The following is a 22,330-nucleotide window of genomic DNA, read 5'->3' as shown; positions in this document are numbered from 1 at the left end:
TTCTGTCCTATGCTTCTTTCTATTTAGAAATTGTAGGCCCTGGGAATATATATATTCAAATCCTTAGTAATCTGATTATTCAGAAGGGCATAGAGTATTTTGGGCTTTGAGAGGGGTAGCATAATGGGCAAATATCAGGATTAGCAGCTGATTTTTTATAGATTGATAGGTAGATAGATAGATAGATTTTCTTCCCCCTTTCTTCCATCATGCTAGCACTCTACCTCAGCCTGGATTCTTTATGTTTTACAACTTGATAGAGTATGCCATTTAGCCTCACGATTTATACTTACTAAGCCTTATTTTTATAAATACATGCCCACTTATCACAGCCAAACCGTTCAGGACTTACTAAAACACAGATTGCTAGATGCCACCCCCAGAATGTCTGATTCTAGGTCTAGGGTGTGGCCTGAAAATTTGCTTCTGTAACATGTTCCCAGGTGGTGCTTTTGCTGCTGGTCCAGGGACCGCTTTGAGACCCACTACTCCACATATTCACTGAGGTTTACTGCTCAGCCTGTAGCAGTCGCAAGAAAACAATAACCACATGAAATCCTAACTTAATAATGGTAGTGAGATTTAGTTAAGAGGAAATACTTTCTGTGATAGGAATATGGATGTATTTTCCTAACCTCAGTTATGGATGAGTCATGAAGACTTATGGGGAACCTCATCTTTGTTTTTTAAAATTGTCACAGAATTAGAGGAGTCTCTTGCTAGAACAGACCTTAAAACCGTCTAGCCTGATACAGTACCCTTCTTTATGAAAGAGGAGACTGAGACCCTCAAAGTTGAGATCTCCCCAAGTTCACTTTTTTCCCCCCTTAGAGGCAGAGACAGGAGAAGTGATTGGTTAAGAAGACTGTGTTAGAGAAGGGAGCTTTTAAGAGGACTAATTCCCCAAACATAAAAGGAACCATTTTAGTATTTAGTCAACATTTAAAGTGTTTAAATTAAACTCAGCCCCAAAGTTGATTTTAGGCCTAATGAGCCAAAAGTCTGTAGTGATTTTAATATAATTTTTTCCAGTTGTAGAGATCCTTTGATGACTTAGTTTTGAGGTCCACAGCCCTCAGTTCTTGGGAAATCTGATACTAGAGGCAACCCGATGAAAATGTTGACAAATACCAAGTTTTCAAAGAATTAGCTATTGTAATTAGAGAAGGAAATGAAATAGTGTATAAAAATTGGAAGGGGAAAAGGTAAATTATTATTTACAGATTATTGCAGACCCTGAAAACCTAATGAAATCAACCAAAAAACTAGCATAGACAAAAAGAATTTAGGGGGAGTTCCCTGGTGAGGATTCTGGGTTTTCACTGCCGAGGCCCAGGTTCAAATCCTGGTTGGGGAACTGAAGGTCTTAAAAGAAAACTTGAACACGTGGAAAAGTATATCCTATTCTTGGCTAGGACTCTTGAAGGGTTTAGGGTGTTCTCTTTAAAGTTTCCTCCATTAAAAAAAATTGCAGGAAAATTCCCACAAAGAAGATGACCTGCCAGTTATTTAAAAATTTAGAAGTTTAGCATAATTAAAATCTTTCGGTGCTCTCCTGATTTTGATGGAGCCAATATAGAAAGTCCAGAAATATATCCAAAAGTTGCATTTAGTATTACGTAAGGAGGTGGTTCATATCAGTAGGGAATAGTCATCTGGGAAAAAAATACAGTTGTATTTCTTCCTTGCTCCCTCCACTAAAACAAATTCCAGATGGGTCAAAAACTTAAACTTAGAAAATTAAACTATAAAAGTAATAGATATTTTTAATACTCTTGGAGTTGGGAAGACTTTGAAAACACACAAATCGGACTCCAACTAGGAAAAATATCAAATTTGACTACAAATTAAAAAATAAAAATTTCTACAGGGCAAAAGTTATACATACACATACAAACACACTCCAGAAAGTCAAGTGAGGAACAAGGGAAAATATGTGATGCCCATGTAGTAAATAAAGGGTGAATTTCCTTCACATGTAAAGCACTCTTGCAAATCAAGGAGAAAAAGACCAACAACCTAGTAGAAAAATGAATTGGTAAAGGATAGGAACAAGCAGTTCATAGAGGAAGAAATGCAAATGGCTTATAAACATAGGTAGAGATGTTCAAGCTCTCACTCTTAAGTTCAGAAGTCCAAATGGATATTATTTTTCACCTATCAGAATGACAGAGATCCAAAAGTTAGATAATAGGTAGCATAGGCAAAAGTGCAGGGAAAGGAGTACTCGCATGCACTGTTGGTGTGGAAACTGGTACGCCCTGTTTGGATCACAGTTTGGTGACATCTGTCAAAATTTTAAATGAATATACCTTTTGATTCAGCAATTCCAGTTTGGGTATCTCTCCTTACAGATGTACAGGACTTGAGGATGTTATCAAAGTTTCTTTACAAGGATATTCCTTGCAACATTATTGGTAATAGTAAGAGACCAAAAACAACCTAATTGTTGGTCAGAAGAGGATTGATTCTTTGAATTATTACAATCATACAAGAGAATTCTGTGATGCCATTAATAAGAATATTGCTGGTCTATATGTGCTTATAGAGTATAATTTCCTCTACTTTTAAGTGGAAAAAAGCAAGATTTAGAACAGTGTATATGATACATTTCTTGTATTTTTAAAAACAACAGGAGAGATACACATTTTACTTAACCCATTCAAATTATTTCAGTCTGTAATGAATATTTAAAATATCAGTCAAATACTTTATATTGTCTTTTTTGGGCTGAGTCTTTGAAGTTCACTGTATATTTTACACTTACAGCACAGCTCAGTTTGGACTAGCCATGTTTCAAGTGCTCAGGAACTACTACGGCTCTTGGCTCATACACTAAGCAGAGTAGGTACAGAGAGCAAAGAGCGCTGGGGTAGAAGTTCAGAGACGTGGGTGGCCCTGCAGTTTACTGTTGTGACAGTGAACAAGGAGTTTACTTTTTCCTGGGCCTCATTTTCTTCAGGTAGAATGTGAAGGATTAGGCTAGAGCTCTAAAGTTCCTTCCAACTTTAAAATTTAGGGTTCAAGTATATTATTTCATATTACTTGTCAAAGTTAAAAATGGAATTGCACTTGCTTTCAGAAACATGATTTTCACCAGCACTCCTAAAATTCTGTGTTCCTAAGTGAAGCACACTTCATATTATAGGGACTTTATTGTTTGTGCTAGAGTAAGGTTCTTTGTTTATTGGTTTGTTTAAGGGAAGAATGTACTAAGCTTACATACATGTTGTAAACCAGGTAGGAATTGGTCAGTTCTTTTAATACAATAGAATTACGTCTGGTATGAGGCTTTGCTAGTAATTCTAATGGCACATGGAGAACCTGGAAAGAGTAAAAGAGAGAGAATCACATCAATAGTATCTGAAGAAAGAGTAAATGTTGAAGGAGAAAGTTGAGAAGGAGGGGATTTTTTTAGTACAATTCTGTTTATAAAGTTCATCTTTCAGAAGATAACGACTAGTAGTTCCCTTGGAACAAGAGAGAATGAGAATCACACAGACAGTGTATCTCAACTGTAGCCACAGATTGGAATCACTTGGGGAGCTTTTTAAAATCCTGATGCCCATTCTATATGCCAGACTGCTGGTTCTCAAAGCGTGGTCCTGAGACCAACAGCAGTAGTAGTATCTCCTAGGAGCTTGTTAGAGATGTACATTCTCAGGCCCCACCCCAAGACCTACTGAGTCAGAAACTCTAGGGTGGTACCCAGCAACCTGTGTTGTAGTGTTCCCCTGGTGATTCCACTGTGCAGCAGAGTTGAGAGTTCTAGAGCAAGAAGGATTCAGGGCAGGGGTAGCAGGTGGGCTTCATTTTGAGTGCCAGTTTTCATCCTGTATCAGCCGTGGGGAGGGAGTTGAAGATGGAATGCCATCTGCCTGCTTGGTATTTGCCATTCCTGATTTGGGGATTTGGGTAATTTATTGGCATTATACAGGGTTGGATGTTGCAATTCACAAATAGAAGTCAAAAAGCATCCTATCCAGTTGAAGGGGAAAAAAAAGAACAAAAAAAAAGAGGAGAAAAGGGGAAAAAAACACGGGAACCACAAAAGCCACAGAAGCTACAAAAGGTTGGGACAGGAGGGAACAAGTATACTAAGTAAAATGTTAAAAGTGAAGAAATTCCAGATTATAAAATATTCATCTATATATAAAGGTTTCTTAAAGAAGTTCAAGTGTCATGACGATTTTAGGCCCACTTTATGATCTGTTGTCAAGTCTGTTTGATCAAAAAGTACTGAAGTCTTGAACCCTTTATCATTTGGCATTAAAGGAGCCATTTCCTCTTAACATTTGGGCTTTAGGTAGGAATGTACTTAATATAGGTATGGTAAATTCGGAGTGAACTAAGCCAGAAAATAAAATATATTTTCCAAGTATAAAGAGGTTGTCACTGACTGAGAAGGAGTTAACGTGTCACATTCTTTTGATTTCTACTTCTCGGGAGAAATCACAGTATCTGTAATTTCGGAGGCATATTCTGAAGAATGTTATATTGTGATCTCTCTAAGCTGAATCTTAGAAATCTGTCTGGGAGTTTTCAGCCCTGACAAAATAAGAATGGACCCATTATAATATCAGGTTCATTTGATTTTTCAAAAGTTAGGAGGACTGTGTATGCAGATCATTTGAGAAACTGCCTTTGCTCTGCCTTGTTCTGAGCAGATGGAGGAAAGCAGGCTGGGCTGTGTTGAGAGTGCATCTGGTGCTTCTTATTTTTCGTGATCTCGGCTGTAAAACTTCTGTAAACCCTTTCTGTGTATTTTTCTTTTCTCATCCCCAAACATTACATTTTACATGGGAAAGTCAATTTTGATAATTCCCAAAAAGCGAGATGTTACAGCAGAATTTGTGCCTCTTAGAAAAAACTGCTCCTTTACTATATAGTAGAACCTGCCTTTCATACCTAAGTAAAACAATGCTGTTATAACTTTCCTAATCCTTATATTTATTAGAGGAAAGATAATACTATTTTCCAGACCATGTTTACAAAAAATATGATTTTGATTTTTGTATTAATCTCTAAGTCCTGAGTTTCTGTTTTTAGATTGTTTTGTGAATTGGGTTCTCTGAGTATAACAAAGTGGTTTTCAGCACATGGGTGATACTGTCGAACATCTTCCCCAAATAGCAAACACATGCATTTCAACAGCTTTTTGGACAGAACCACAGTTAATAATTTCTTTACAGGAAAAATATGTTTTTCTATTATCATTATTTTCTCATCTTACGCTCTGGCATTTAAATTATGAAACTTCATCTCGCCGTGTAGACTTACCTTGTTTTGCCAAGAGGAAAGAAGTGGCTTTTCTGCAAAGCTAAATACTTTTTACTTTATTGTCTGCCACGAAACAGCTGCTGATACCAGAAAAATGCCGTCTCATCATTGGGCCTGGGGTGTCCAAAAGAGGCAGGAAAAAAAATGACTGTAGCTCCCTGTCTGCCCTGGCACTCTCCTCCTTTCTCTCCATTTTCATTGCTGTGAAGAGCAGGAGAACAATATTCTGCAATTAAGGATTCCATTAAGTTGAAGAAAAGAGCAAATGGGGGATGTTTGTTCTCCAAGCTGAAAAAATTTCTCTGGGGTGGGGGGGATACTGGTAGTGGTATAGAGAGAAGGTGGGTGGAGAGACGAAGTCAGGGCTGTTTGTTGAATATACTGTTAAGGACTGTTACCATCCTAATTAATCAAGTTAGAAATTACAGCTGTAGTCGGTTTCCCCCCAATTCTTGTTATCAATTTTCTTCTCTTTTGAGACAAAGCAAATATAAATTTTGTGTTCATTTGTCATTCGTTCTTTGACTTCAGCATCTCTGAAAATAACAATGTAGCACAAAAGCCCAGTATTTACCTAGTTGTAATGTGGGTTGCCATGGTGTTTTGCAAATTATTGCAATTATGTTCACCATGCGAGTCGCCCTTGGTAACTGGCGAAAAAACTGATAATCCTGTTTTGAACAAAAGGTCAAATTGCTGAATAGAAAGTCTTGATTAACTAAAAGATGTACAAAGTGGAATTATTTCCTACCATTCAGAAATAGTTCTTGATCGGGTTTGGGGGAGGGGGTGAGTAAGTACATCTGATTACTGAAGTACAAAGCATTGAAAGGATGTTGTCTTGAGCCTTTCATGTAGTCTTAATGGTGGCTTTTTTGTCAAATTTACCCATTTGCGGCATTGAAAGAGGCAGCTGCATTTAAGCTGGAGAGACGGTGCTTTTTCAAGAGTTCAGTGCATGGAAAGTTCTCAGCAGTATCTGCAGTTTACTAGTAGCCCCTGGTCTATTAAAACTGATGTGCCGCATTTGAGCCCATTGCTCTCAGTACTTGTGAACCCCTCTGGCTGATGATCTAATAAAGTGCTCTTACTGGACAATCTCTGATCAGCTACTTAAAAAAGAGCTTGGGGGAGGGGGCAGCAGGGAGAAGCCTCACAGACAGTGAGACCTGGCTTATAGGCCAGAAGAGAGCCGCCAGGGGCTAAACCAAGAGGTCTGTCATGCCGGTAATCTGTGCTGAGGTATTTGCCATGGGGTTGTGGGTTTTATGCCCCAAATCCCTCTAAGCTGTGATCACAGTTGTTTTTTTTTTTTTCCTGGAAAGAAATCTTCATTTTATTCCAAGCTGAATAAGAAAAGATTAGACATGTCGTTTTGAAATTCGGAAATCCACTTTTGTGGATTTGTTTCTCCGTGATGGGAAGTCATAAAATACATGATCCTACGTTTATGTAAAAGGAAAAGTTTCCCAGGTTACAACCAAAGGTCAGATGGATTTCATCTTCTTAATCTGGCAGAACATCTGGGGGAGAATTTCGGGGGGGGGTTCTTTTTTTAATGGCCACCTGAGAAATCAATTCTCAAAACTTTTGAGAGTGTGTGAAAGTGGCATGAAAGCAAAGCAAACCTTAACAAGTTTGTGGGTTTACATTCTACATCACCTAGCAACTCCCCGGCTCAGCCAGATCTCTTGTCTACCCTTAGTTCTGTTTACAGACTATTCAAACGGTCCTTCGAAACCATGAAAGATATTCAGTTTCATTAGTACCATTCTCAAGGAGAAAATAATTAAAGTTAAATGAACAAACATTGCCTGGTGATGGTTTGAAGTCCATTCTGATTTTAAGATGCCTTTTGAGGCAACTGCATAGATAGTTCAGTTTTAACATTTGTTGTTCAGTACCCAAAGGCATATCACATTAAACCATGCCAATAAATATTAGCCTGCAAACAAACAAACAGTAAAAATTAGTTTTAGCTAGACTTGAGCAAAGAAAAGAAACTCCGCTAGTAATAAGTTTCTAGGCATGCCCTCCTGATTGAATTTTATTTGATCCCTACCCTGGACATCTGAGCTGATCCATGTGTACACTGAATAAAGACAGGGGAGGAGGCCTGGGGAACAAAGCACCTCTCTTTAAAACTGATTTATTACCTACCCTTGGAGATCCAACGTCATAAAGAAAAGTATTCAAATCATAGTCCATAGAAGGCTGTTTGCATTTTAGTGAGTAGCTTAATTTCGTATACTATTCTAATACTAATAATACATGCCCTGCCACTTTCTACTTGGAAACTGCTTATGTGCTTAAATTGACCTATTCTTGAACTTTCTGATAGTGAAAAAAAATGTTTTTAAGAAACTACTTTTTCATGTGCCTTTTTTCCCCATAAGCCCATTCTCTGAAAATTCATCTTGGAAACAACCAAACACATGATGTAGCTCAAAATATTTTTCAGATGTGTTAGTGGTTCGGTTATAGTGAACACTCTTGGCAAAATTGTCTCTTCCCCTATTAATAACAGTTTTATGATTCTAAAAAGCAATGTACACTTACAGAAAATTTACAAAATACAGAAACAGGAGAAAGTATGTAGAGATAACCATGGATGGCTTTTTAGAGTATTTCCTTCTAGTCTTTTTTTCTGTGTACATATTGATGAAACTAAGCCTTGAGTTAACTTTTGAAGTTTGTTAGTATGTGTACGTACCTAAGGTGATGTTTTTTCAAGAGTGAGGACTTGAGAGGCAGGAGCTGTGTTGGAAGTAATGAACAATTTTTCTTAGAGGCCTCATCGCTAAAATATTAATGTAAGCATCAGAGTAGCCATTTTTCCATCTCATTCCATTTGATTCTTTTCTCCTTGTTGAAATGACTGTGTGCCTTAACTGACACATCCATTTATAACCATTCATGTTGGAAAGTTGGACATTCATCATGGTTGGAATATTACATCCCCAAGTCACTTGTAGCTTCACATAGGGAAAAAAGAGTCTTTTATGAAAAGATTTGTAATACAATAGAGATTAATGGAATGTGGAGAGGAAAATGCTTTCATTTGTAAAGTGAAAGCAGGGTGGCTCGGAAATCTTGTATTCTTACTATTTGTATTTTGTTAGATCTCTAACATCCACAGTACATGGCTGGGTTGCATGAGCTCTTTGTGCTTTGTTGACAGTTGACAGACAAAGCAAAATTATTCCTGAAGCAAGGTACTGTGTACTTAGTTATGACCTATTATAGCCTAAGAATGTAGCTTGCTTTTGAGTTAGATGAATAGGGAGAGTATTTTATAGAATAGGCTTGAATATACTAAGAGAGATTTTAGCTGCCCATACAGAAAGATACATGTCCTCCATTGAACTTTTTTCCCCCAAAATGTAATTTTCCGTATAAAGTCATTTTAAGTATATTTTCCCTGGTTGCTTGCACAGAGACAATTTTAACGGTTCTAGTATTGTCCTACAGTGGTAAAATAAAATTGCTGGTAATTGTTGGCTTTCTCTGCTCACAGTATAGCAAGAGAAGATGGGTTGCATGGGGCTCTTTAATGTACCTCAGGTACATCTTCTGATGCTCAGCCTCTGATTGCAAATTAAAATAAGGCTATGGTATTGGATTTGATGTGAGGCAAAGCAGAACAACTTGCTAATTTATCATGTAATATACAATTGCTGAGGTTGGAATTTGTCCACTTGTAGTGCTATTCTATGTGTCTAAATGAGGACCACTGTTTGCATCTAACCTATCATAACAGTTTGGGAGTGCTCCATTATCTTTTCAGCAAACTGATGGCAGCGTCTGGTCCTTGCACAGATGATAAGATCAATAAGTTTCAAATAACTTGGATGAAATGACATGTGACTGTTCACTTAAAGAGATATCTTACTTTAAAAATCAATTTTAATAATATTTAAAATTCTTACATTGACGAGGCATTTTCCACTTCTGTTTTGTTTGATAATTTTGTTAAAAATATTTTTGTATTAACTTTGGTGAATAGTTAGTTTATGTGTGTGTTTTTCCTGATTCACTCTTTCATCTCCTACCCTGGCACCTCTCTGAGACTTAGTAATCACTCTTTGACATGCCAGCATGTTGCAGTGTAGAAGATTTAACTTTAAAAGCAAAATTATGTTCCTGTTAAAACTTCCCCTGGAGATCTTAGGAAAATTTTCTCCCAGTTTTGGGTGCAAATGTGGGTCAGAAAGCAATTTGTTTTTTGATATTTCTGGAAATCCCAAATCACAACATGTCATTCTTCAAAAGCAGCTGTGGGCCCATACTGTGCACTGTCTATAAGAAGACCCATTTTACACTGGGGATAATTCTATGACAGAAAAATGTGACTGCAAGGGAACCCCAGAACATTTATAAATGGTTTTGGGTGAAAAGGGTGTCTAGTATTCTCAAAGTGCATATAGTTTGGGGAGAGGAGCAGCTAATGGCCATTATAGAAAAATAGTAATGATATGATGAACTCTGTAAGAGCACGCATGCTGGCAGACCTTGCCCTGTGACCCTGTCACCGCACTCCTGGAGAGCCATTACAGTTTAAACTAAATCATAAGATCATACGTCACTGCAGTAGTGTTGTGTTCTCTTAACATCTCTGTGAATCCCAAAATAAAGCCCTTTCCTCACTGTGCTGCCCTCTATAACTTCAAAGCCAGTATAGTTTTTTAAAATTATTTTATTGGCTGCATTGGGTCTTCGCTGCTGCACACGGCCTCTCTCTAGTTGCGGCAAGTGGGGCCCACCCTTCGTTGTGGTGTGCAGGCTTCTCATTGCCGTGGCCCCTCTTGCTACGGAGCACGGGCTCCAGGCTCACAGCCTTCAATAGTTGCAGCAGGTGGGCTCAGCAGTTGTGGCTCGTGGGCTCTACAGCACAGGCTCAGCAGTTGTGGTGCACAGGCCCAGTTGCTCCGCGGCATGTGGGATCCTCCCGGACCAGGGATCGAACCCATGTCCTCTGCATCGGCAGGCAGACTCCCAACCACAGCGCCACCAGGGAAGACCCCAGTATAGTTTTAACTGGAGAAACATGGAAATTTCACTTGTGTTGACTGCATAGTTGTACTATTCTGCAATCAGATTGAGAAGCAGCTCCACCTAATCTTACTGGTTATCCCTCTTTGTAGTTCTCCATTTTGGGATAACACCAGGCAGAAACTGACCAGGCTCTTTCCTGGTTAGAATAGTGCATTTTGAATAGTGTGTTGTCAGCTGTACATACAGCACTGACATTCCCCAGTACATTCCCCAGTAAGTACATAGGACATTCCCCATTTGGAGGCATATGGAGGATAATAACAATATTTGACATTTACTGAACATTTGTGTGGGCTTATTTAGTCCCCTGAACAACTCTAATAGGGTAAACATTATTACCTCCTGTTTTATAAACGAGGAAACTGAGGCTTAGAGAGAGGTTCGGCAACTTTATACAAAATTACATGTTAATAAATGGGAGGGGAGAGACCATACTCAAGTGCACTTTTTCATAACTTCAATTCGGTTTTCTTCATTGCACGTGAACCTTTGTGCTAGAGACTGGGTGGAGTCACTACCAAATCCAAAGTGGGTCATTCCCCAAGGGCCTGACCATCCAGTTAGGGAGGTAAAATAAGATGGTTCCAGGACAGCGCAAAGCAGAGTGTGCTCAGTGGCAGCTGGGCTAGAGGGAGAAAAGTCTCTGAGGGTTGGGAAAATTTTACGGCAGAGGAATGGAAGTGAGGCTCAAGGAATGGGCATTTTAGGCAGAAGTTCTACAGCATGAGCAGAGACAAGGACAATTTTTGGCAATAGGCAAAAAGTGGTGAGAACAGTGAGAAAACCTATGTGATGGGGCGAAGAGCTGGTGTAAGAGAGTGATGAGAAAGGAAGAATGGGACCAAAACATCTGTTCTTATCCTCTGTGGAGGGTATACGATTGGGGGATGGGAGTGGAGAGGCCTTGGGAAGCTACACTTGGCAAGTCTGTGCATTGGATGTGGGAGAGCATGGAGTCAGGAAAACCAGGCATGAGCTATCACAGTAGATCAGCTTTGAGGTCTGGGCTTGAGTTAGCTGTTAATAATGGGACTATAAGACCAGCAGACAGATTTGGTAACTGATTGGAAATGGGAGAAGGACCCACCATATATTTGATTCAGGAGTATGAAAACTGCTGTGAATTTTTTTTCTCCTGTGAATTTTAGACCCTTTCCTTATTTTCCATAAATCTGCTCCTGTGTGTTTTTGTTTTATTGCTTCTATTCTATTTGTTATTTTCTTCAAAAGATATTTTTGAATGCCTCCTATGCACCACATTTCCGGGTGTGGGTGATTTCTGTGTGTGCATCCTTTTAAAAATACAGATGTATACAAATGAATAGCAGTTTATGTTTAAGGTACAACTACCAGGAACACCTCAGTTACAAGTGGAAATGGATCCCTTTTTAGCATGTGCAGACAGAAACCATTTTAGTTGAGGCCTCAGAAATATGATTTAGCAATCAGAACCAATCAGCATTTGACACAGTTTCATACACAATGATATCAAGGAATTAGTGATGCCGAGACTAAAGCAACAGGTGATAGAGTTTTGCATGTTTTGGTAAAGGTTTGTTTTGCTGTTGGACAGGCCAGCTTCACTTCTTTTGAACCCTCTACTTATAAACATGGTTAAAGTAGTCATCTAAAAACTTAATGACCGTATTCCTGTTGGTTATGACAATTTGGCATTTACATGTGGCATTGCATAATAAAATGACATATTTGGATGGCAGACATCCTTAGAGTGGTTCTGGGATTTTTTATTAAAAGCCAAACCTTTTTATAGGTTGGACTTCCAAAGAACTACACATTATTAAATTTTTTTTCCTTCCACTGACTTGGCATGTACCTTTGGGTTGCATGTTGTTTCCTAACATGGGAAATGAAAATGAGTTTAATTTTGTCCTTATGAGTGTTAATTCAAAGGGAATTTATACAACGTTAGTGTTTTCTTTTGCTTTGTTTTTATCACCCATCAGAGGCAAAATGCACTATGAGATCTTGTAAGATTTGCCCCATCATGGGATATTTTCAAACACCTGGCATATTTATTTTTAATAGCTCAGATGTTCCTTGAAAGGTATATTTAGCAGTCAGTCAATATTTGCTGGGGGAACAAAGGGTTAACCAAATGTACTTGACAAAACTGAATGGAAGCAAATCATATATTGAATATGATTAGGGCCTCTTTCCCCCATAGAAGAGTTTTATTTAAAATATGTCATGACCAAAAACTTAATTATCAAAATAAAACAAGAGGCATAAAGAGTTACAGGCTCCTAATATTTTTTTTTCAGCCCTGGTTCCCTTCACACAGTTATCAGCATGTTTAATTTCCATGCATAATAGCACTAGTTATTGTTGTCATTTGTAAAGGGAGATTAACAGATAGTAAGTACAAACAAACCCAAATAAGTACTGAATAGAGAGGTGACAAAGAAGAAAAGACCTCTTTAATGTTAATTAGAACTGGTAGGAAGTCTAGACAAATGATATTATCTGTTTTCTATATGATTTGAAAGGACATTTAGTTAGTAACTCTGTCAGAGATAGAGTTGGGTGTTTGCTTTAGAAACAGGTGAGGTGACAATTTAGCATCTCCCTGGTTGGCAGCTCACCTGGTGAGTCATGAAGTTGTGGTAAATTGATGGAATCACGTTTCAAAAACATCTGAAAAGAACTGTAGCGTTTTCAACAGTATATTTTAAAAATTAAAGAATAATTTTAATTTCTGGGTTGTATTGTGGTACTTAATACTTTATTGTCTCAAAACATGATAATTGACCTATCATGTTAAGAATTAAATGAATAACAGCTAAGGTTGTGAATATTAACTGATAGATATTCGCAAGTGTGTAAAGCCTCAGGTAGCAGAGTGTCACAAACCCAAATGAATGATGAAGGGGTGGTTCAGTCCTGCATTTTTCATGCATGATTTTCTTGAATGCTAACCCTAAATGGATACTTCCAGAAACAACTAGTCTCACCTTTAGTTTTGTAGGCCACGTTTAAAATGTACTACCAGCTGCTGCTGTCAGCACCATTAGCCCTCTGTCTTCCCCATGCCTAGAACAGGCTAAACTAAAGTATCTTGTTTCTTTACTTTTGAGGGGCCATCGATCGTGAGCTGCACTCTTAACAGCTTTTTTGGAGGAAACACGTCATTTGTAAAGGTTCTGAGTTTCAGAAATATTAAAATGTGAATAAAAACGTGTCCTCAAATCAAGAAAATATGGTAATAGGCCGTAGGAATTGGAATAAACAGTTGCTTATGACTCAGAACCACTGATTCTCTTTTCCAGTTTAGGGTCTTTTGCTGTGGTAGTAGTTGTCTGTCTCAGGTAGAATCCACACGATTCCATCCCTTCTCTGTGTTGTTTTAGTTGGTATTATACAACTTGGTTCTTAAAACCAGACCATAGTGAATTGCCTTTAATATTTAATATAATTCTGGGCATATATTAAAGGTTTCATAAGGACTCCTTGAGGGTCTCTACATGAAAAGTTGACATTAAATATTAAAATAGTTCAGCCTGTTGACTGAAGGTGGGAATGAAGTATACTCTGAGTGTATTGACTAGATGGATTTTACATTCTTTAAAGGCAGAATGTTTTCTTTTAGTCAAAAAGTTCTGCAGTGTACTTCCTCTGGTGTGAAAGCCATAAATGGAGCTGGAAGAACTGATTCTGGGCACTTTACCTTGAGTTTGGTTGTAGCTACTTCCAAGGAGAGGATTGAGGTCATTCAATACAGCAGTGAGTGGAAACATCCCGCAGCTTTGGATTAATGCCATGTGGCAACTTTAATAAGTGGCAGATGAAAGTCCCTAATGTAATTAAGCAACATTTGTGCATATACTGCTCTTATCTGGGGAGAAAAGGCCAACAGGTTGCTCAGTCTCGAAACAGGGAGCATGGTTAAACATGTCATTGATCCTTTTCTTCATCGTATCACAATCATATCACACATCGTTCTCTCTGGCCTTCATTTTTGTGCACATATTCTCTCTACCTAAGTTGTCTTTCCTGCCTCCTCTACCTATTAAACCTCTACTTACTCCTCAATACCAATTCAGGAGTTTCACCTCACCACATGCTCCAACGCCCAAAGGCAGTCAGGTCCCTACTCACAGCTCCCCAGGTGGGATCCCCACGCGACAAGGGAACATACCTGTTCACCTTTATCCCCCAGTGCTTCACCCTCGTTTACCTTAGGCCTCTCATGCCTAATACATGTAGTGCTAAAGGCCACAGGTTCTGGTGCCTTCATAGGAACCTGAGCTTCACTCAATCCCACATGTGAAGTCTTGAATTCCATGTTTAACAGATATGTTTTATAGTGACCATAGTGCTGATTTAAGATCACGCATATTGGGACTTCCCTGGTGGTTCAGTGGTTAAGAATCCACCTTCCAATGCATGGGACACGGGTTCAGTTCCTGCTCAGGTAACTGAGATCCCACATGCCGCGGGGCAACTAAGCCTGCGCGCTGCAACTACTTAGCCTGCGTGCTGCAGTGAAAGATCCTGCATGCTGCAATGGAGATCCCATGTGCCACAACTAAGACCCAACGCAGCCAAATAAATAAATAAATAAATGTTTTTTTTTAACATAACAGGTATATTATCATATCTATGGGAAAATTCAAACAAGGGCAACGAGGGAAGGTAGCTGAAGAAAGAAAGTGAGAGGAGGGTTCTAAAGGCTAGAGAAGCGGGCAATATCTATTTGAAACCATTGGAAAAGAGGTCGATTGAAGTTTTTCTTGAAAACATTGCAGCCAGTTTTATGCCTCCAGAGAAAATGTGTAAAAGAATTTTTCATTTAAAATAAGTCTTTCATGCCAGCAATAGTTGTAGGCACTCTAAATGTATCACATCATTACAACAAACCTATAAAGTAAGTTTTATTATCATGCCCATTTTATAGAGAGGGAAACTGATCACAGCAATTAAGTAACCAGTCAGTAGTCACTCAGCTATTGGGAAAGTCATTCATTTCTACTCGGTATACTCTTTACTTTGGTAATCCTCCTTACTGTCGAACTAAAATCCCTCAGTTTACATTCTGCATGTAATCATACGAGTTTCTATTGGGAGGTTTTTGATGTATTCAGTGCAGAGGTGGGGATTTCTTTTAAGTAAAGAAAATAATGTTTCATGTGATTTTTTTTTTTTAACTTTATGAGTTTCCTAAGTTTTATGTTTGGGGCATAGATCAGATTAACATGTAAGGAAAGAAGGGTAGAGAGCTATTTCAGAATCTCTAAGGAAGGTCTGAATGAAATGAGTCTACCTTGATCACAGTGAGTCTATCATGATCATGAAAGTTGATGGTGGTGATAGGACTGAAGCATTCTCTTTTGTCTCTCAAGGGCTGGTTGATTTGTGAGGAACCCACATGTCGAAATCGAACTCGGCACCTTCCCCTTCAGTTCTGCCGAAATGGACCTCTTTGCCAAGTCTGCATGAAAGCTACACTTCGACCAGAGGTAACAGCTGAATCTTGATCAGGAACTGTGTGTGTGTGGTGAGAGGGGTGGGGGAGGGCGGCTTGCTCCTCCCTTAGCTCTGGGAAGTGGATATTTGGTATATGCCCTGTGGTGACACCCTGCTACCACACACATGTATTTAAGAAAATATCTAGACTTCAAAAAGATACATGGTTTATTTTTCACATCATGAACAGTATATATTTATATCTAAAAGAGAAACTGACTAGTTCTGGTACTCAGATATCTTTGGTTGCTACTTCTTAATTACAGAGAAGAGAGAACTTTCCTCTGTAGAAACTGCTGTTATCTTTGGATTAGATCAGAACCCCTTTTGCAAGGGCCAGAAAACCTCCCAAACCTGTACCATAAAGAGCTTATTTGATTTGTATGGGATTCCATTGTTTGTAAGTAGCAGCACAGAGGAGTAGTTCTCAATTGTTTTCTTGTCCTTAGTACATACACCTGAGGGATGAGGCCGCCTCTCCTTGGTGACTCCCATCTGGGGAGCACATAGTCTGGAAGCACTTTCTTGGTAATTAGGTTGCCTTCCCTCTGTTGCCCACTCTGAACATCATGGACCCAAATAGCGTTTCCCAAACTATGGGGAGAGGAATGTTTGAAGGTGTTCCAGGCAAAGAGGGTTTTGTGATCAAGTACTTCTAGCCAACTCTGGGGTAACCAAGGTTAAACAGGACTTATTGTAGATTGTCCCAGAACCTGTAAAATGATAAACAGCAGTCTGCCTCACCAATACAGGACTGTAATGTGCCTCACTTTCCAAATTTTTCTGGTCCAAGGATTTGTAAGGATCTGGGTGAGAAGAGAGTGACAGTAGAGAACTTATTTATTTATTTTTTTATTTTTTAACTCATAGGCCAGTTTTACAACCAAGTTTTGACTTCAGATCTTTTCACTAAAAAGCGTTGATAAACAGGCTAGTTTTAGGAAAATATTTTAAAGTTCTTGTGGCTTTTTAAGATCATATATCATTTCACAAAATTTAACAAGAAGTCAAGAACCACAAATGGCTACCACCATTGTTGTGGATTCACTTGTTCTTTTGCATATCCGTATGTATTTTTAATGTGGTTTCCATCATAATGACAATATGCTTTTGTATCATGTTTGTCTTTTTTTGAGCACTGCCTCTGTTGCTGCTTAGTTTTCAGTACCAAAACTTTTAAACACAAATTTAACCATTCGTCTCATTGGACATTTTAGGCTACTTTCACTATCCCTTTACTAGAAAATTGTGATGAATGGTTTCCTGCTTAAATGATTTGTTATTTGAAATATTTCGTATTGACAGTACGTATCCAGGTGCGTAAATAGTGTGCCACATTGCTTTCTTAATGGATTATACCAACTTCGATACCAGTTTTGCCACTGCCTTTGCAGCATTTGAGCATTATCATTAATTTATTTTTAACTAATTTGATAGGTATAAAATGTTCCTTGCCTTATTTAGTATATCTTTGATAATTAGTAAAGTAGAATGTAGATTTTTTTTAAAAATACGGAACAGTGAGAATTAGCTGTTGTAGCAAATTTTTTTACCTCAGTCTCTTCCTAAGATTTGCATCAGCAGGTGCAGAAAGAGAACAAAGTATATATATTTAGTGTGACTCATCAATCCAGTTGTAGACTCCAGGGGAATCACCTTGCTTCATGAACTGATGCTGCCTTTGAGACTTCTTAAACATCTAGCTCATCAAGTTCAATGAAAACTGGATTACTTCTTAGAAAGTCAGCCAGTCTTAGGATTCCATTCTTGTTGAGAGAAAGTAGAAGGAAAGTGTACAGCTAGTAGATCGGTAACTTTCCAGTAAATGCTGATGATTTTACTGGTAGTGGTTTAATACATCAGGTTATCTTTTATTATTTATGATCCTTTTTTAAATGAGTGAACCAACACATGCATTTTGAAATATTTTTTTCCCTTTGTTCTCAAAATGGGAGCATGTTAGGCAGACATTTACCCAGGTTATCAACTTCTCTTCCCAGGGAAAAGCTTTCCTAGCTTAGCTTCTCAGGCCATGTTGAGGCTCAGAACATGACTCTGTGGAATAACTGCAGGTTCAGAGCATCCTGGTTGGTGACACTGCCCTTCGCCATTCCTCACAAGGACCTCAGCAGTGGGACTGAGCCCACTCTTCTGCAGTCCATTTTCAGTTGCTAGTGATGAGTGGGGAACCTCTTAATTCTGTTTATGATGTTCCTGGGCTTTCCTAGGAGGATGTAGGAGGGAAAAGCTGCATCTTTTTAGAGATAGTTCTGAGGGAACTCCAAAATTAGTGGTGCGATGGACAGGATCATTGTAATTACCATAGGGTTTTCCAAAGGGTCTGTTCTGCAGGATTATGCTTATCTGGTTCTTAAGTTCTGGGTTGCTCTGTTTCAGTCATATGTTACTTTGATTTAATAATAGTTTATTGAACACCTACTATATCCTAGGCACATAGCAATGAACAGGACATTTCCTTATTTATAAAACTAGTTTAGCATTACATGGATTTTATAAAATTGTTATCTGTGGGCCAAAATAGGCATTTGTAAATATCCGTATGGACAAAAGCACCAGACTTTCCTAATGCTTGACTAGTGGGGACTTCAATACGTTGTGAAGTTTGATGGTAAAATACTTGCCTCTTACTGTGCCAGTCTCATCCTCACGTAATAAATCTACTCTCATTTAGTCCTGCATTGCAGTTGGCTTCAGTATTTGCCAGAATTGACTTGGGGGATGAGAGCTGGCTCTTCTGGCTCCTCTTGTTAGTGTTATGAGAAAGAAAGCTAAGACTGTTTTGTTCCCAGGGTTTTAGACATGTCTCTCTTCTCAGATACCTTTAAAAAAAAAAAGAAATCAGGTAAGTTTTTTCAGGTTCATGGCAATTTAGCATTATACAAATTGCTGATTATTACAAAAACACTCTCTGGGCATTCTCTGCACGTAGGAAGTGCAGATAAATACAGGAATGAAAACTCCAGTGTATGTGTAAGTTCCTAAGTGAATAGAACCCTTTTTCACACTGATGATAGAGATAAGACTTATCCCAGTTAGAGAATAAATATTTTAATATATATTTATTGTAAGGATGTGGTTTTTGACTTCTTAAGGTGGCCAGGTCTGTATGGCTGTGAGCTGAACCCATAGGGGATCCTGTATTATGTAATTCACCAAAAATAAAGCATTAGTTTATTTGTTTTTTTTTCTTAATAGAACTAAGATTTCAAACCAAGTTAAACTTTTTCTCACTAACATTGCCATTCTTGATGTGGAGATGAGAAAACATCTACATGTGTTGCTGCCCGCACCACCACCACCTGGCTGGGGGCAGGAGCGTTGTGGCAGAGTTTAGTTTGTTCAGCGAAATTTCTTGAAGACACCTTATTAGGAAAGCACTAAAATGATTTCCAGTCCTACTGTGGGACACCCTAGTGTTTCTCACATTACCCTCAGTTGTAAAATTGTTAAAAATCTTTTGTAATGGAACATTGGTACCTCTGGCCTTCAAGGGAGAGGGGAAATACTGAACTCATGATCATTGTGTGTTGAATTTCAAAATGGCTGTGGCCAACTGATTAGTGATTTTAAAAGTAGGTTAGAGACAGTGTGAATGTTGCCAGGCTGCGTGGCACAGTGTCTTAATTCTGCATAAGATGAAAAAATGAAAATAGTTGTGGTCTCTTAAGACAGTAGTCATAAGCTGTACAGGAAGAGAACCCTGGAGCTATGAGGGAAAGCTTTAAACATCTATATCTAGTCATTGGTTACCCTCCAGTAAACAATCAGTTTTTACCATGAAGGGTCTTTTGGAATTCTCTGCTCTGGTTTTCCTGTGCTTGTTTTCTGTTGCAGGGTTTGCTTTTGCTTACCATGAGCAGATGCTGGCCTTACTTTGCAATATACTTTTTTTCATTTTTTTAATTATCAAGGTGAATTTCACATGACAGAATTAACCATCTTAAAGTGAATAATGCAGTGGCACTTAGTACATTCACAGTGTTGTGTGATCACCCCCTCTATCTAGTTCCAAAACATTTTCATTTTCCGGAAAAAAAAAAAAACCTGTACTTGTTAAGCAGTCACTCCCCATTCCTCCCCTTCTTTCAATCCCTGGAAACCACTAATCTGTTTTCTATCTCTGTGGATTTACCTAGATTGGATATTTTATATAAATGGAACTATACAGTGTGTGACAGTTTGTGTCTGGCTTTCTGAGGTTTATCCATGTTGTAACCTGTGTCAGTACTTCATTCCTTTTTATGGCCAAATTATAGTCCATTGAATAGATATACCACAATTTATTGGGTTGACCAAAAGGTTCGTTCGTTTTTTTCTGTAAGATGGCTCTAGTAGCACCTAGATCATTCAAAACAATTTTGTTAGATTGTATGTGGCAGCTGTCATATCAGCGTATTTGAAAGAAGACATCAAAATTGGTGAATTTTTGTGTAGCCATTTTAATATTGAAGATGGAAGAAAAAAGCAACGTTTTAGGCATATTATGCTTTATTATTTCAAGAAAAGTAAAAACACAGCCGAAGTGCAAAAAAAGATTTGTGCAGTGTATGGAGAAGGTGCTGAGACTGATCGACCGTGTCAGATGGTTTGCGAAGTTTCATGCTGCAGATTTCTCACTGGACGATGCTCCATGGTCAGGTAGACCAACTGAAGTTGATAGCGATCAAATCAGGACATTAACTGAAAACAATCAACGTTATACCACGCGGGAGACAGCTGACACTCAATATCCAAATCAAGCACTGAAAATCAGTGGCACCAGCTTGGTTATATGAATCACTTTGATGTTTGGGTTCCATGTAAGTTAAGCAAAAAAACCCCGTCTTGACTGTATTTCCACATGCAATTCTCTACTTAAACGTAACGAAAATGTTCCGTTTTTAAAACAAATTGTGACAGGCGATGAAAAGCGGATACTGTACAATAATGTGGAACGGAAGAGATCGTGGGGCAAGTGAAATGAATCCCCACCAAGCACACCAAAGGCCGGTCTTCATCCAAAGAAGGTGATGTTGTGTATATGGTGGGATTGGAAGAGAGTCCTCTATTATGAGCTCCTTCGGGAAAACCAAATGATTAATTCCAACAAGTACTGCTCCCAATTAGATCAACTGAAAGCCGCACCTGATGAAAAGCATCCAGAATTAGTCAACAGAAAACCCATAATCTTCCATCGGGATAACGCAAGACCATACGTGTTTCTTTGATGACCAGGCAAAAACTGTTACAGCTTGGCTGGGAAGTTCTGATTCATCCGCCGTATTCACTAGACGTTGCATCTTCGGATTTCTATTTATTTTGGTCTTTACCAAATTCTCTTAATGGAAAAAACTTCAATTCCCTGGAAGACTGTAAAAGCTACCTGGAACAGTTCTTTGCTCAAAAAGATAAGTTTTGGAAAGATGAAATTATGAAGTTGCCTGAAAAATGGCAGAGGGTAGTGGAACAAAAGGGTGAATACATTCATTGTTCAATAAAGTTCTTGGTGAAAATGAAAACTGTGTCTTTTATTTTTACTTAAAAACGAAGGCACTTTTTAGCCAACCCAGTATTTATCCATTTATCCGTTAATGGGCATTTGGTTTGCTTCTTTCAATATACTTTTAAAGTTTATTTTCGTTAGGTAGATAGGTCTTACATTTGGCCTAAATTTGAGTCCTATGCCTCCTTTGTTGGTCCACGTTCATCTGAATGATACTACACAAAGCTAGATTGATCCTTCCTCTGTTCCTGCCTTCATTCAGCACCTACTCTCTGCCTGTTTTCTGGGAACCTTTTAGATATTTGAAGATAGCTGTCTTCCTAAGCTTTCTCCTGCTAGGCCAATTATTCCTAGGTCTTCAATCCTTTATCTAGTGCTTTGTTTTCAGAATAATGATGCTAGTCCAGGGTTTGTGTCCTGATAAAGTGAGTAACCCAGAACTGCGTGCAGCACTTGGAGAGTTCTCATTTGTACTAGTATGGAGCAGAATCAATGTGCCATTGCCACCTTTTCTAGGTAGTAAATTTCTATGAAGTCTTTTTAGGGTTGCATTAACTTTCTTGGCATCCATATTCACAGCATTGATTCATTTTAAGCGTTTCATATGCTCAAACACGTAGTAATTTCTTGGCACATACAATTGCTAAGCCATGCCTTATCAGGTTTTCTGAGACACAAGTGGTTTATTTTTACCTAATGTAAGACTCCATTAGTACTATATTAGTTTCCTAGGGCTGCTGTAATGAAGTACCTCAAACTGAGTGGCTTAAAACAACAGAAATTTCCTGTTTCATGGTTCTGAAAGCTGGCTAGAAGTGTGATATCCAGGCATCGTAGGGAACTCTCCTTCTGAAACCTGTAGGAGAGAATCATTCCTTTCCTCTTCTAGCTTCTGGTAATCCCTGGCGTTCTTTTGCCTATAAATGCATCACTGCATTCTCTGCTGCCATCGTCACATGTCCATCTCCTCCCAGTGTGTCTCTTTTCTTCTTCTTATAAGGGCACCAG

At 38.5% G+C, this 22,330-nt stretch overlaps 1 protein-coding gene across 4 annotated transcripts in view; it reads left to right on the top strand.

Annotated features, from left to right (window-relative positions):
• The window catches only part of POLA1 (DNA polymerase alpha 1, catalytic subunit), a 288,927-nt gene that overhangs the window by 167,594 nt on the left and 99,003 nt on the right, over positions 1–22,330 (top strand). For 3 of the 4 annotated variants that reach the window (XM_057718415.1, XM_057718413.1, XM_057718414.1), the window contains one exon: positions 15,696–15,812. The exons of the other annotated variant lie outside the window; for it this stretch is intronic. In XM_057718415.1, the coding sequence (XP_057574398.1) occupies positions 15,696–15,812 (117 nt within the window). The remainder of the gene's footprint in view (positions 1–15,695; positions 15,813–22,330) is intronic. 4 annotated transcript variants of the gene reach the window in all.

Source organism: Hippopotamus amphibius, chromosome X (assembly GCF_030028045.1).
Source record: "Hippopotamus amphibius kiboko isolate mHipAmp2 chromosome X, mHipAmp2.hap2, whole genome shotgun sequence".
Taxonomy (NCBI): domain Eukaryota; kingdom Metazoa; phylum Chordata; class Mammalia; order Artiodactyla; family Hippopotamidae; genus Hippopotamus; species Hippopotamus amphibius.
This window is presented reverse-complemented; position numbering and strand designations above follow the sequence as displayed.